General features: G+C 43.1%; 1 protein-coding gene and 2 pseudogenes across 8 annotated transcripts in view; 1 reads left to right on the top strand and 2 right to left on the bottom strand.

Moving 5' to 3' along the window:
• Positions 1-38: 38 nt before the first annotated feature.
• On the bottom strand, positions 39-658 carry LOC115067723 (annotated as a pseudogene). Its single transcript, XR_003847091.1, has one exon. The product of XR_003847091.1 is annotated as a vascular endothelial growth factor B pseudogene (transcript).
• A 3,266-nt stretch (positions 659-3,924) lies between these two features.
• Positions 3,925-4,882, top strand: LOC103750336 (annotated as a pseudogene).
• A 6,733-nt stretch (positions 4,883-11,615) lies between these two features.
• Positions 11,616-17,051, bottom strand: part of LOC103750328 (zinc finger protein 615) — a 17,042-nt gene continuing 11,606 nt past the window's right edge. For all 7 annotated transcript variants that reach the window (XM_008853379.3, XM_008853380.3, XM_008853381.3 and 4 more), the window contains one exon: positions 11,616-14,930. In XM_008853379.3, the coding sequence (XP_008851601.1) occupies positions 13,051-14,930 (1,880 nt within the window). In that variant the 3' untranslated portion in view covers positions 11,616-13,050. The remainder of the gene's footprint in view (positions 14,931-17,051) is intronic.

The following is a 17,051-nucleotide window of genomic DNA, read 5'->3' as shown; positions in this document are numbered from 1 at the left end:
TCTCTGTTCTCAGTATCCTAGAACCCCCAGGCATCTCCTTGGCCTTTAAGAGTTCAGTCTCTTCTACCTCAGCTTCTGTCCCTGGCCCTTCTGGAGCCCCAGCTGAGATCTCCTGGGCTGGGGTGTTCTGGGCTCCCCTCTTCAATGGAGGAAGCTGTGGCATCTACAGCAGCAGCGGCAGGTCCAGGGGTCAGGGCGCTGACGGTGCTGGGTGCAGCGTGGACAGAGGATCCTGGGGCTGGAGTGGGATGGATGATGTCAGCTGGGGAGGGTGCTCCGGGGCGGAATTCCAGCCCAGAACAGAGCAGGGCTGGGGACGGTGGTGGGGCATGGCAGCACTGTTTGGCTTCCCAGCACTTTCCTTTTGTTTGGGTCTGCATTCACATTGGCTGTGTTCTTCCAAGGACATCTCCCCCAGCTGACTGCTAGGGTACTGGGTCATGAGGATCTGCATTCGGACTTGGTGCTGCCCAGTGGGCACACATTCCAGGCCGTCATCAGGGCAGCAGCCACCACAGCGTTGCACAGTCACTCAGCTGGGCACCTGGGCACCACTTTCTTCTGGTGATCAGGGGCATCAAGCTGGGAGACAGGGGCCTGGGTGCCAGCCAGCTGCAGCAGTGCAGCGAGCAGCAGGCGGTGGAGTAGGGGGCTCATGGTGCCCACTGGGGCCGCGGTCCAAGGGCTCCCACATCACCCTAGCCTGGCTGCGTGGGGTGCGGTGGCAGCCAGAGCGCCATGGCAGGGGCCGGGGTGCGGGGATCAGGGGCCAGGGGGGCGGCTCCTCCGCGGCCCCCTCCCGAGCCCTGGGCACAGGCAGTGCAGCTTAGCGTTGTGGCAGCGGCCCTAGGAGCCTAGCGGGTGGGCGGCAGGTGGTGGCGGTGGTGGTGGCAGCAGCGGTGCTGTCAGGCACAGGCACCCCTCCCGCGGGTGGCAGGGCTGGGGGTGGCAGGTCCCCACCGGGTGGCTGGGCCATGGCACGGCTGGAGGGCCACGAGTTCGAGTACCTCATGAAGAGGCGCTTGGTGACCATCAGGCACAACTGGTCGCAGGGCTCGGTGGACGTGAGCATGGGCCACTCGAACTTCATCTGGCGGTGCCACCTGGAGATCTTCATGCCCCAGGCGGTGGCCATGGTGTAGCTGCCCCAGAGCCTGCGCAGCCCCGGCCGTGGGTTTTTTTTTTCAGTGGCCGGAGAGAGGAATGGAGAGGGGTGGGAGATACAGATAAAGGGTTTTGTCTACTTAGACCGAGAATAAAAGGAAGGAAAAAGGAGGAAAGGAAGGTTTAAAATAGAGAGCGTAGAGAAAAATACAAAACCAGACCCCCCCCCATTAAGATAATTAGCACAATTATCAAGCAGGCGCACCACATCTCACTGCATTCACTCGGACCCGGTCCTTCTTTCCTCAGATGCGCGCTGCACTCACCACTCTCACTTTCGGGATCCCCGAGACTCCTCGTGATTCTCCCAAAAGGTGTCCACTCGGACTGCCTCAAGGTAACGAGCTCGATTTTTTTTTTTTTCCTCCTCAGGTGCCAGATTTGATGGCAGGCTTTCTTCCTAGGGCCGAGACACTCAGACCCTAGGGCCAGGGCTGGTTACCTGGACTTTTACCTAGGTGCCGGGACTTGAACCCGGACTTCCTCACTTGGGATTACTAACCCGAGACCAGACACGAGATGGTGACTCTTGCTTTATTCTGGATTTTACAGACACGAGGGGGCGACCCTCGAATTACACTGCCCTGTCCGAAGAAAAGAAACTCTGCCTCCATTCGTCCTTTGTTCCCAGAAGCCCCCCCCGAATCCAGGATGAGCCCCCAAAATGTTAGGGTCCGTGACTCGGTGGGTCTCTTCAGTAGAACAAATGCATGAGTATGGAGATGCAAAAATCAAGCAGAGTTTTATTAAACCAGCTAGCTGGGGCTGACCGTCCTTCCAAGACACACAGGTCTGGTTAGAGCGATCGACCCTGAGGCAATTTTAGGTAAAGATTACATAGGCTCCCACAACCATTACACAAAAGCCCGTGTTTATACAGCCAATAGTTTCAAAGCAAGCATTTCACAAACCAATAACTTTAAAACAAGAAAAATGTTACAACTCCCTTCAGGTGTCTCAATTGGGGAGAGATGCTTGGTATATGCCTGGCATGGCTCTTTCCTGTTATCTTGTGTAAGCAGACATGTCTACATGACATGACACAGAAAAGGTCAGGCTCCAGGGGGGGGGGCTGCAGCACTTGCCTCTATCTCTGGATGCCTGTGTCTCCAGTTGAGTTAATTGGTTACAAGCAGTAAATTTAAACAAGTAAATTCAAGCAGTAAATTCAGACAAGCAGTATATTCAAACAAGCAGTATATTCAAACAAGCAGTAAATTCCTCTTTCCCTAACAAGCACTGCTTTAATTAAAATATCTGAGGCTTTTTTCTTTTGTCATTCCCTTATAAACTAAATCTTTATGCCAAAACAAAAACTTTTTATGGACAATGTCATACAATAAAATACCAGAGAAGTGAATAAAATGTCAAGTTGTGGGGAAAAATACTGAACCTTTGAAAACATGTTCCCATGGTGCAGTGAGCAAAGACTTAGAGGACTGTCCCCGCAGCCAGCCAGGAAGTGTTGCAATCTTCCAGGCCTACACTCTGCCCCCAAGCAGCTTTGAATTTGAATAGTCACATACCCTTTGTGTTTCTAAGATCTTGTCTTCAAGATGAAAATAATGCTACTGTCCATGTCAGATGGTAATGAAAACCGAAGAAACGGGCAAATTAGCAGGAGAGCAGCAATTCATGAACTGTCATTGCAGTTGGACATTCACACATGTGATAGACTTTGCTCCAAGAGGACGCTTAACAAAATAAAACTGTAAGTGTATAAATTGAGTATTGAGTGTCAGTGACATGATAAATGTGGTCATTCTGCACATACCTGCTTAGAATCCTGTGACTCTGAACACAAATGCCATGACTAGAAACAGGCATAGTGACTTCCACCGTCTGGACAAGGAAATGGATCACATGCATCAGACTGTAAATGGAATGTTGAGCATTGTGTTTTGTTTTGTTTTTTCTTTAACACCAAATGTTACTTCATCATGATAGACACAAGTTAGAGACAATACTCAGTTCTCAAACATATGGATACAGACATTTTTTAATCATCAGATATTCCCGAGTTTAGATACCAGTAAGATCTTAGAATTTGTTGGAATTTTTGCCCAACTTTTGTGTGTTCTGTGAGAGTTCTGTGCATTGGTTATAACATACGTCCCTAGGATAACCACATGTGTGCATTCATGCATGTGTTTGCATGTTACTACATGAGAACTGCTTCTTGATTTTGTCATATAATTTGTCTTTTCACCTATATCAATCATGATGATTTAGGATCATTACGAAGCATTTTCTTCTAAAATGTCACAGATATATACATTTTACGATGGTGACATTTTCATTAATTTCTTTAAGATTTAGAAGACAAATACATTTAGAACTATTCTAAGATATTGGTGGTGACAAATTTGTTCTTTTTCTGATATGATGAGCAAATATCAGCTCTTCTGGAAATGTAGACTGATGCTTTGCCTCCATTTTCTCTGTGTCTCTCAGGCAGCATCACCTCACCCTGTGAGAAGCCTTCCACACAGAGCTTTTACTCAGAGCACCATTTTCCATGGAAACATTCTGATGGCTTCGGTTGTCTCGTCAAAAAAATTATTTAAACAGGGTTATGCTGTTTGGCTCAGGTTGACTTCATACGGCAGATTCCAAATGATTCTCTTGCTCCAACCTCCCATTCAGGTTGTAGAATGACAGGTGGACATCACACTGATGACTAAAAAAAAATTACTGAATTATTTTGGTCAAAGGAATGACTGTTGATATAATGTAAAAGAAAATATAATAGATGTCAGAATGGACTACAGAGATCCAGCAATGGGAATCACGTTCTTATCTCAGACTACAACAGGAATTCTGGGAAATGTCTCTCTTCTTTCCTACAATCTAGTAGTCCTTTATTACAATGAATGCACATTAAAGCCCACAGATTTGATTCTCACACATCTGATCACAGCTAACTTCTTGCTTCTCCTAGCTAAAGGAGTGCCCCACACAACGTCAGCTTTTGGATTTAAGCAGTTCTTCAATGATTTGGGCTGCAAATTTCTTTTGTATGTTCATGGAGTAGGCGGGAGCATGCCCATCAGCACCACCTGCCTCTTGAGTGTCTTCTGGGCCATCACCATCAGCCCCAGGAACTCTTCTTGAAAGACTCTTAATGTCAAAGCTCCAAAGTACATTGGCCTCTGCATTTCCCTCTGCTGGATCCTGGCGCTAAATTTTATTTTCCCTCTCCTTTTATACACCAAATTGAATGGCTAAAACATGACAGAGAAAAGAGATTAAGGATACTGCTGTACGATAGGTCATGATAAAATCATAGAATCAATGTACGTAGCATCACTGGTGTTCCCTGAAGTTTTGTTCTCTGTGCTCATGGCCTGGTCCAGCGGCTCCATAGTTGTCTTTCTGTACAGCTGCAAGCACCGGGTTCTACAGATCTGCAGCTCTCATGCTTCCATCAGGCCCTCCCATGAGACCAGAGCCATCCAAAACATCTTGGTTCTGGTGTCCACCTTTCTAGTTTTTTTATAGCATCTCCTCCATCTCACAAGGCTGGATTACTTTTCTATATGATCCCAGCTGGTGGCTGATGAATATCACAACAGTCATTTCTCTATGTTTTCCTGCTCTGGGTCCCTTTGTTCTGATGAGTCGTGATTACATAGTATCCAGACTCTGCTTTGTCTGTGTAAGGATTACAAAACCCCCCAATATTATCATAAGGATGCAAAGTGCATGCTTTTCATAGTCTCCAATTGTTTAATCACTCTTCACCCTCAGAGCATCAGGTAAGAAGGATGCCTCTTGTGTCCCCTAAGGCCAACACTACTGAATACAGGGCTTTCTTCATCTGACTGAATGAAGCTCTGATGCGGGTAGAGCTGAGGTCAGTAAAGCAGGTTATGGTGCATATGCACTCATGTTTCTGATGTCTTCTTGGTCAATTCGTCAGAATGTAGTGACCTTCTTTATTTCTTCTGATTGATTTTAACTTGAAGTCTATTTTGTTAAGCTTTTGCCACAGCCCTTTATTGCCTTGTAGAACTACAAGGTAAGACCCTAATGCTGAAGACACTACCTACATTAGACACAGAACTTGGGGCAATTGAGCTGGAACTGACCTGGTAACCTGCTCCCCGAAAGCTAGCTCTCATAGTGTCATAGGACACTATGCAAGCTGCTATGGGGGGGTAATCAATCAGTGGTCAACCCAGCTCTAAAGCCTAATACCCACAACAATGACTGGTGTAGCAAGTGCAGTACTGGCACTTTTATCTTGGGGGTAATCAACAGCTATCTAATTGGACTTAAAGCCTGCTCAATGGGAAAGAACTCATGTGTGGTACAGTAAACACAGCCAAATACACATGGCTGGAGAGGTCATAGATCTTAGAGAAAAACCTACATCTGTCACATCCCTAGACAAATGTAATTTCTTACTGTATGCTAAATATGAGTCTTTATATTTTCAGACAAGTATACGTCTCACTACTCATCAAAGAAGCCTCTTTTTGCAGCAGATTGAGACAGAGTTCCACAGCAGGTCACACACAGAGAATAAGTGTCCAGCCCTAAGTAACACATCTTCAATGCAGCTTCTACATTTAAGACTCAGGGAACATAGCAGAACAGGGGCGGTTATGCCTGTGAGGGATTATCTAGGTCAGCTTCTGGGTCCATCTGTCAGGGATTATATTGATTAGATTAACTGAGGAGAGAAGAGTCAATTTAAACTTGGGCAGCACGATCCATGAGTTAAGGCCCTAAACTGAATACGAAGGAGAAGTCAGGGCGAGGTGACAATCTCTCTGTGTGTCCTTACTGTGGATGTAATGTGACCAGCCACCTCAAAGATCCTGTCGCCATGATGGATTGTGCCCTTTAACTACGAGCCGAAACAAACCTTTCTTCCCTTAAATTGCTTTTGTCAGGATATTTTCTTGCATCAACAAGACAAGTGACTAATACAATGTGACTCAGGATTTTGAATTCTTTTTTCTTTTTCAAATATAAAGGCTTTGTTTATATTTCTCTAATTTTGAGATGATACATCTTGTAATTATTATACTTTGATATGTTTTAAAAATCCCTTAAAAATAAAAATTAGAAGAACTTCATATAAGCATAACCCATGGGGGAAAAAAACTGATACCAAACCAAAATAAATTAAGCCCCAAAAAGTAATTTCCTTAACTCACTTGAAGCCAAAAATATTAGACATAGGGCTCATGTCTAAAGTTGAAGGTCAAATGTCAGGAGATAAACAAGAAGAAAAAAAAAAAAACAACAAAAAGTAGAGTTGTTTTTTAACCATGGGGATTTGTACTTTTTTTAACTTCCTAATTAGACAGAAAGCCTAGAGTGCTGCTTACACAATACTAGGATGGCTGGCTCCCTCCAATAGGTCTTGGTTCAAATTACATCTATCCATTAAAGTTGGGGGAGGGGGATGCAGGCCCACATTACTACCATGTGCGATCAGTCACATAATTATTACTTGGTTTACTTCTTCCTGACATGCAATCCATTTTATTTTATTTTGACTCTGCCTCATTATATGGGAAGGATGTTCATGTCCCAGTGTATCCCCAGTGTATAAAACAGAACCTTGCACAAGGATAGCACTATAAATACTCCTGGAAAAGTGAATTGCCAAACTCTGTTTCAGTTTTGATTAAATTCTAAGACAGCCATAGCATGACAAGTTTCCCTTCTTTCCCATGAACAGGAGTCACTGTAACTTGAATATTATACACTTATGGGACCAAAAAGAAAGACTAAATAAAGAAGGCCAAGACCTTGTAGGGAAGCTACCACTGTTGTTTCACTAAAAGAACATGAAATCCCTGTCAAACTGCCCCCAAACATTTGCTTATGTCTATAGATTAGTACTGTGGTCAGATTTGGTCGAAGAAGCTTCTTTTTGCATTAGGCAACAGTTGCTATAGAGTCTCATAACTGGTCACTGTGCTAATAACAAGTGGCTTTTGAATGTTCAACCCTAACTGAAACATAGATATCACAGCCTTCAAGATCCAGGGTATACTGTGGAAGGAGTGGGTAAGACGTAAAAGCCAGGGGAAGGGGTGGGGTGTTATGGAATGCTTCCTGAGGTGTGAAATAGCAGTTGCAGTCTGGAATTCTCAGTAGCTGTGATTATCTGCAGAAGACCTGAACAACGTTAGATCCATCAACTTTCCATCAGGGATCATGGAAGAACTCACCCCTCCCTGAGGATGCAGAGGCAGTTAATGGTTGCTGGGGAGGGGGACACTTTCTTCAGTGATAAAGTCACCGGTAGGTTGCCCATGCTTCTGTAAGTAACCCTAATTAAACTCATTGGTTAAAAAAAAAAAATAATGCCACCCAGACAGTGGAGGAGAATAATGAAGATAAGTGAAGGTAAGTTACCTCTCAGTACAGCTCACAGAGACCTTTTTAAAGACCCTGTCTTTTAAAAAAGGGAGGGAGGAAGGAAGGAAGGAAGGAAGGAAGGAAGGAAGGAAGGAAGGAAACCAGGAAGGAAACCCTTTTACCAAGACGTGGTGCGCACAGCTTTACAACACCCAGAAGGCAGAAGCAGGAAGAGCTCTGTGAGATGGAGGCCAGCCTGGTCTACATAATGAGTTTCATAGGAAGACCCTGTCTCAAAAAGAAAACAAGGGTAGTGGCTCAGTGGTAGAGAAGTTGACAGGTGCTAATCTCTAGGTTCAATCCCAGCACTGTAAAAAGGAAACACTAATAATAAAAAGAAAACAGAGAAAATGCTGACCTGATTTTCTCCAGATCTACAAGGACCTAAATGTTTCAGTTCCGTGAACTGTTAGTACTTAGGAATCTCCTAGGGTATAAAATATTTAAAGGCACATGAACAATGGGCTTCCGTTGTTACATGGCGGCACCCATTATGGCAAGGTCTGTATGGGGGCGGCCATGTTTAAATACTGACGTACATAAGGCAAATTTGAAGGCTTGGGGTTTAGGCAATGGTAAGAAGAGGAAATACCACTGAGGTTGCCTTATTCCCCAGCACTTCTATTAGAGAGAAAGCAGAGGTTCTCAGAGACTTTCCCTGCTCGTGATCTTTTTTCAATGTATAATTTTATTGAATTGGTGCATTTCATACAATACATCCTAATTACTCTTATTTAGATCCTGTCCCCTGCCTGCACCCCCCATCCCCCATTCCCTCCATCCCCCTACCCCCGCTTCCTCATGCAACAGAGGGTGATTAACACAAAAGACCACAACTGGCCAAAGTGTAGAAAATAAGAAACTACAGAGTGTGTGCCCCTGGACAGAGTTCCTATATTAAACCTCGCACACCCAGAGCTCGGGGACCATTGCAGAACAGGAGGTGGAAATATTGTAAGAGCCAGGAGAGGTGGACGACCACAGGAAATAAGGGTTTTCCAGACTTCTGGGAACAAGAAGTTCCTGGGAACTTCCTAACTGACAAGCTCCAGATTTAGTGAAGTCTCAAAAACATAAAATGGATAGCAATAAAGAAACCTGACGTTGACCTCCGGCCCCTGTGAGTGCGCACGCACACACGCACACACACACCACACACCCAGAGTTCCTGTTAAACTAGCCCATGTGTACATGTATTATCTGTACATATTTATCTACCTATATGTATCAGTATTCAAGTAAATGTGGTTTTGTATTGTGCTAACTCAAATTAAGTCCCATCAGATTCATTCTAACATTTCTTCCTGGATTATAGTTTGTTCTCCAAGTGAGAAATCTTTTATTACTATTTTTAATCTTTGTGCATGTTCATGTGCAAATGTGAAAACATGTGTGCCATGACATGCCATAGAGGTCTTGGTGTTGAACCTAGTCTTTCACCTTGCTAAAGACAGGGCTCCTCACCATTTCCTATGCCGGATTAGCTGGTCCAAGAGCTTTGATGGATTCTCTGGTTTCCATCGCTCATCTCTCCATAGGCATGCTGGTTTAACGGATACATGCCTGGCTTTACATGGGTTCTGGGATCCAAACTCAGCACTCACATGCACTGTTCTGTGTGATGGCACCTCATCCAACCACTTGAATGATGAGAGACTATATCAATAATGGACCTATCCAGCCCAAACAGAACAATCCATTCCTTCGCCTGCACAATTGAGAGGATACATAAATGTTCATTATCTGTAGTCTTTAGGTTTGTTGTGTTAGCCATTCAAGGTCTGTAATACATCAAATACTAGTATGAACCTGAGTGTACACTTAAATGTGATTATATAAGGGGTAGACCATCTCATGAGAGCAGTATGCAGCCTCAAAAAAAAAAAAAAACAGATAAAGCTGGTGATACCTGCAATCACACCACCCAGGAGGCTGAGACAGCCTGGGCTACACAGTGAGACTCTGTCCCCCCCAAAATCAAAACATAATAGAGAATTTACATATACGTGGGGAAAATAAGAAATGTTTTTAAAAAGAACATTTTACAAAAGAACACAGCACACAATGTGAACCTACAAAGAAAAATAAATGTGAATGCAATTCAAAACCCTCAGTGAATGTAACATGACTAATTTTGGTTACCTCTTAGGTTTGGGACCAGAATCAGAGGTATAAAATAAGGTTGGCCTCTTTCTATTTTAAGTCTCTCTCAATGGTCTGAATTTTTTGTTATCTCCTGTTTAATCTTTTGTTATTTTTATTTTATGTGTACAAGTGTATTGCCTGCATGTATGTGAGTGGACCCATGTCATGCAATGCCATGGAGGTCAGAAGAGGGCTTCGAATTCCCCTGGAACTAAGGTTAAGGACGGTTTGTAGCCACCATGTGGGTGCTGGGAATCGAACCCAGGTCCTCTGCAAGAGCAGTGTTCTTACCACTGAGCCATGTCTCCAGCCCCTCCTGTTTGTTTTAAATCCAAGATTGCCATGAGCCACTGAGATCACTCAGCAGATAAAGGCATGTGCCACCAAGCCTGATGTCCAGAGTTCAAGCTCCTGACCATACATGATGGAAGAGAGAACTGACTTCCATCAAGTTGTCCTGACCTCCACTGGAGGGCCATGGCTTACACACCCTCAGACACACATAGCACAATAAATGTTAACTTTTTGAAAAAGACTTCTGCTACCTCATGGCCCCATTTATCCCTATTCCGTACTCACATACCACTAAGTGCAACGTGTGATGGCTGCTCTTTCTTGTGTAATGCCCACTACACTGTGCACTTCTGTGCATAGCATGATACATATTTAACTCCTTTTGGGAAATCTGAATCTACTCAGTCCACAACGATCTCTCCTTTCTTGAGATTTTCCTGCCTCAGCCTCTTCTGCCTATTCTACCAGCCTGTGCTACCACACTATATACATGATGGAAAAAATGTTCAGGCTTCAGTCCCCCCCCCCTACACACACACACACACACACACACACACACACACACACACACACACAAATTTATGATACTTGCAAATAAGTAGTAAAAAGCATCAGTAGAGCGCAATAAAATGGCTCTGCAAGGTACAGGCACTTGTATATGGGCATGACCACCTGAGTTCAATCCCCAGATGCCACAAGGTGGCAGAAGGGAGCCATGTCCCAACAGTTTTCTGCCAACCTCCACATATGCAAGCTGCCTGTGCCCACATATATACACACACACACACACACACACACACACACACACACAATTTAAGAGTCATCAATAAAATGGGCAGTAAAATTAACTCTAAGGGACCTGCAAGATGGGTCAATGGGTAAGGGCACTTGTTTCCAAGCCTGTTGACCTGAATTTGCAATCCCTGGACTCCTCAAAGTGGAAAGAACCTACTCCCAGGTGATGTCCTGTGACCTCGGTGTGTGTGGCACATACCCCACCCCAAGAAAAAAACCTCACTCAGATCTGTAATATGGAAACAAAGGAAATCGTCTTCCAAGCCAGAACTTGTGATCCTCTTTTCTCCTGGGATTACAGAACACAGGCTGTTCTAGTCCTAGCTGGGATTACGGGACACAGGCCTGTACTAGTCCTAGCTGGGATTACGGGACACAGGCCTGCACTAGTCCTAGCTGGGATTACGGGACACAGGCCTGTACTAGTCCTAGCTGGGATTACGGGACACAGGCCGCTACCACTTGTCCTCGCTGAAAAAAAAAAAAATCAATGGTAAAGAATGTGCCCTATTACAGAACAAAACACATTAGAGAAATGTAAAGGAAAGATACAGGATATCCCTCTACACACACACACACACACACACACACACACACACACACATGACTAAATGTAATGACAGTAGGGAGTGCTATACTGACTCGATTGAAGCCAGGTGTGGTCATGCATCCCTTTAGTCCCAGCACCCCGACAGGCAGATCTCTATGAGTTCAAGGCCAGCCTGGTCTACATAGCCAGTTCCAGGCCAGCTGGGGCTACAGGGAGATCCTGTCTCAGAAAGACAGAAAAATAAATAATAAATAAATAATAAATAAAACTGAGTCCACTGAACATTTCCTTTATTACTATTAGGTATATATTAGATAACAATGTGCAATGCCCACTATGAAACAACAGCTGCTTTGTTTCTCATATATTTAAACACATTTATTTACCACAACCCACAAACTGAACTCTTTTTAGTAATTACCTTGAAAACTGAAAAGCTGAGTTTACAGACAGCCTTTGTAGAGGAACGTTCTGGTCATCTTTATTTGTAACAGCAAAACCCTGGAAACAACCCTAATGTCCTTCAGCAGTTTAGCTAAAATTATAATTTTATCTTCCTGTATAAGAAAATGAACTATGATTACCTAAATTTGTTATCTGTGTGAGAAGCTGCCTTAAGGGAATACAGAATCTTGATTATTTAGGTAAGAAATTCTGAATATAAATTTACCTCAAATAAAATTTTATTTTAAAATTATATTTATACTTATTGCATATACTTGCTGCTTCTTATAAACTAAACATATCCAAATACATTACATTGTATTTAAATGTTTCAAGTATTTTTTAAATAAAAAACTTAGAATCAAAGAACACAAGTTAAATTGAGACAGGCAAAGAACATTCTTACACTGTATAGTTCCAAACTTAATATCTGATGGAAGGTACCAAATCAAGCCAGGAATGCTGGTATGCTCCCTTTAATCCCAGCACTCGAGAGGCAATGCCAGTCAGGTCTACATAGTGAGTTCCAGGCTAGCCAGGGCTACAGGGAGACCCTGTCTCAAAAAAAAAAAAAAAATTACAAAATTAGTAACAGAACACCTAGAAATACAGCCCAAGGCAGGCACCCTGTCCCCAAATGCACAGAAGGTGTGCATGTGTGTGTTCTCCTAAGGACACACTGTTTGCAGTTCTATCAGGGAGTCTTTCCTTCATTCATCTCTCTGGTATTTTCCCCCAGTCTTTCGCATTGAGTATGTTCTTAAATGGTTTGCTTTTTTCCCCCAGCCACCAGGGATTGGATCTAGGACCTCATTCATGCTGGTCAAGCATTCCATCACTGAGCTACATCCCCCAATAGCTATGCTATTTGGCTTCCTAGCAAATGATGAGGTGATATATTACTATAAGCCCTTCCATAGGAAAGTATTGCTCAAACGTGAACTCTAAGTCTACTGCGGTCTTAGTTGATAGGCTACAGCTTTCCCTGAATCACACTTTCATCAACTGGTAGTTCCCACAAGATCTACGGTAATCATTTGACAGGGTTGTCTTACTACTGAAGGTTGCCCTAGCCTATCATATTCAGGGGATGGTTCTCAATATATAATGAAAAGTCATAATGTTCTGAAATTTTCCCTTGAGGCTGACTATATGAGTATTTTCATGTTTTCTTTGCCATAAAACATGAGGCCATTTATCTATCAATACACACTCTATACTAATATTCTTTGCAAACACTGTAATAACTCAAGGACATACAAGAGACTTGTTAACTAACTGTGCATTCTCTTGTGTTTAACAAGGCTTGATAAGTGGGCAAAAGCTTTCCCACAATCACTACACCCATAGGGCCTCTCCCCGGTATGCTTTCTTTGATGAACATTGAGCCATGACTTTGTAGTGAAGGCTTTTCCACACTCTTTGCACTCATATGGTTTCTCTCCTGTGTGAATTCTCTGATGGGTAATGAGATCATTTTTGCGCAAGAAGGACTTTCCACATTCAGTACATGCAAAAGAAGTCTGTCCTGAGTGAAGTCTCTGATGTAGTATGAGCCATGTCTTTTTCTCAAAGACTTCACCACACTCATTACATGTGTATGGCTTCTCTCCAATATGAGTTTGCCGGTGTATACCTAGAGTGCTTTTCATGGTGAAGCCCTTTCCACATTCGTTGCATATATATGGCCTTTCACCAGCATGGGCTCGCAGGTGAGCAATGAGCATCTTTTTCTCACTTAAACCTTTACCACATTCACTACATATATAGGGTTTCTTTCCCGTGTGTGTACGCTGATGTACATTGAGCTGACTCTTCTCTGGAAAGCCCTTTCCACATTCAGTGCATTTATAAGGTTTCTCTCCTGTGTGAGTTCGCTGGTGTATTATCAGACGTATCTTTGTGGGAAAGCCTTTTCCACATTCACTGCATACATAGGGTTTCTCTCCCGTGTGAGTTCGCTGGTGTACAATTAAGCGGTTCTTTAAGGCAAAGCCTTTTCCACATTCATTGCATGTAAACGGTTTCTCTTCAGTGTGCGTATGCTGATGTATCCTCAACTGTATCTTCGTTGGAAAGCCTTTTCCACATTCATTGCAAACGTAGGGTTTCTCTCCCGTGTGAGTACGCTGATGCACAATTAGGTGGCTCTTCAAGGCAAAGCTTTTCCCACACGCATCACATGTAAATGGTTTCTCTCCAGTGTGAGTTCGCTGATGTGAAATGAGATCACTCTTCATGACAAAGTCTTTCTGACACACAGGGCATACATACGGCTTCTCTCCTGAATGTATCCGCTGATGTGTAATAAGACTGTTCTTCAGTGTGAAGCCTTTCCCACATTTACTGCAGAGGAAGGGTTTCTCACCAGTATGAGTTCGATGATGTCCAAGAAGCCGCCTCTTCTCAATAAAGCCTTTTCCACATTCACTACATATATAAGGCTTCTCTCCTCTGTGAGTTTTCTGATGTGCAGTGAGACTGAGCTTTGTAGAGAAGGCTTTTCCACATTCACTGCACATATGTAATTTCTCTTGTGTATGAGTTTGCTGATGTGCATTAAGACTGTTCTTCAGCGTGAAGCCTTTCCCACATTTACCACATAGGAAGGGCTTCTCACCAGTATGAGTTCGATAATGTGCAACAAGCCGCCTCTTCTCAATAAAACCTTTTCCACATTCACTACACAGATAGGGTTTCTCTCCTGTATGAGTTTTCTGATGTGTAGTGAGACTGAACTTTGTAGAGAAGGCTTTCCCACACATGTGGCAGCCATACGGTTTCTCTCCTGTGTGAATTCGCTGATGATAAATAAGGAGGCATTTTCTGGTGAAGGCTTTTCCACATTCGCTGCATATGTAATGCTTCTCTCCCATATGAGTTTTCTGATGCACATTAAGGAATTGCCTGTCTCTGTTAAGCTCACCAGAGTTCTTTAGACCACAGTTTCTGTTCTGGTTTTCAAGACTTAAATTTGAGTTCAAAGACTTTTCATGGAAGTCAAACACATCACAATTTTGCTTGGATGTGGAATAACCTTTACTCTGATCAACAGCATTTCTCAGTATTTTACATTCATAGAGTTGTTCAACACTCTTCTGAGTGCTTCGATTTTTCAAGTGATGCTGTAGAGGATCATTAACTTCTCCAATTTCTAGAAAAGAAGAGAACAGTAAATAATTTCATCGCCTTCCTTCAGAATAAAATTGTTTAAGAAATGGCTTAATGGGCTGGAGAAATGTCTCAGTGTTTAAGAGCAGGTGCTGTTCTTCCAGAGAACCTGAATTCAGATCCCAGGACTTATCAGGCAGCTCACAACCACCTGTAATTAAAGCTTCAGGGGATCTGTCACCCCTTTTTGATCTCTACAGGCACAGCATCAGGTACATAGGCACACAGACACACACATACACACACACATACACAGACACACACACAAACACACACACACACACACAGACATACAGACACACACACACACACAAACACACAGACACAGACACACACAGATATACACACAGACACACACACACACAGACACACACATACACACACACATACACAGACACACACACAAAGACACACACACACAGACATACAGACACACACACACACACACAGACACAGACACACACAGATATACACACAGACACACACACACAGACACACACATACATAAACACACACACACAGACAGACACACAGACACACACAGCACACAGACACACACATTTTTTTTTTTAAAATGCCTTGGTCATAAGTGGCTCATTACGTGTGTGTGTATGTATGTATGTGTGTGTGTGTGTGTGTAAACCTATCTTTTGCACATTAATAAAACAATCATTTAAACACATTAAAAGATAAAAGCATTAGTATATAAAAATGTAACTCAATAACTGTACAGATTCAGCTATTTTCTAAATAGATCTTTACAAAACATAAAGATAGTAATACACAAACAGGACATGTTTAGCAGAAAGTCTCAGAATTTAGCAGGACATCCGACCACAGAAATTAGAGACACACTAGGCAACAGAAGATTATATTCATTTATTCAACAAGTAATTACTGACTGAGCTACATGTAAGTCACTGTACTCTTTATTTCATGGTGGGTTTTTTGTTTGTTTTGTTTTTACTTATTTTTACTTTATGTGTATGAGTGTTTTGCCTGCATGTATACAAGTGAATCCATGTTGTACAATGCCCATGGAGGCCAGAAGAGGACACTGAATCCCCTGGAACTGGGGCTACAGACAGTTGTTAGCCACCACATGGGTGCTGGGAACTGAACCCTGGTCCTCTGCAAGAGCAGCCAGTGCTCTATACTGCTGAGCCATCTCTCCAGTACCCTGTACACTTTTTTCCAATACTGGTGATCAAACCCAGGGCCTCATGCATACTAAATCAACACTTATACTGAGCTATATGCCCAGGCCCATGGTAGTGTTTTGAATATAAAAACATACTCTTTATTTTTATGCAGGTTTAGTTCTTGCTAGGGAAAAAACAATCAATGAGAAGCACAGAACTAAAGGACATAAAGCTAGGCATGGTGGTTCATGCCTGTAATCCCAGGACTCAAGCCTATCATTGTGTGTTCAAGGCCAGCCTGGGCTACACAGCAAGATTCTGTCTCATGAAAACAACAAACTCTGATGGGTCGAAAATGGATGGCAGGGAAGGGGAGGGAGGGAAGGGTTATAGATTGTTTTTAAGTGTGGTTAATGGAACAATGGAGATACAGGAGGTAGAGTGAGACAGGATGCCCCTAAAGCAAAGCCAAAGTTCACTAACAGGTTCAACAAAAGTAATGGAAAGCATATAAAGGAAAGGAGCAATGCCAAGATTACTCTGAAAATCACATGGCTTCAGCCACCAGACAGGAAGAAAAGCCTCATGATGAAAATAGAAACAGTACTATAACAAAGGGAAAATCTAACACATACGTGAAGAAACTCAATATATAAATACTGAAAAAGGTCATATGTGGAGACAGCAATGTGGATGTAATTAATATATACAAATTACTCAGAGAAAGGGGACTAGATGAGCAGACGTGGCGGTATATGCTTATGGTCTCAGAACTTGGGAAGCCGAAGCAGGAAGAGCTCAAGTTAGAGGTTAGACTCAGCCACATAGCAAGGTACTCTATCAAAAACCCAAATAAGCAAAAATAAAAACTCAGAGGCTAGGGCTGTGGCTCAGTGGTGAAATACTTGCTAGCACATGGAATGAACCCACATTCAAGTCCCAGTCCTGCCAAAAGTTAAGGG

The sequence above is a fragment of the Nannospalax galili genome, unplaced genomic scaffold (genome assembly GCF_000622305.1).
Source record: "Nannospalax galili isolate Female #2095 unplaced genomic scaffold, S.galili_v1.0 scaffold1827, whole genome shotgun sequence".
Lineage (NCBI taxonomy): Eukaryota > Metazoa > Chordata > Mammalia > Rodentia > Spalacidae > Nannospalax > Nannospalax galili.
Note: the sequence above shows the minus strand (reverse complement) of the source record. Positions and strands in the feature narration are given on the sequence as shown.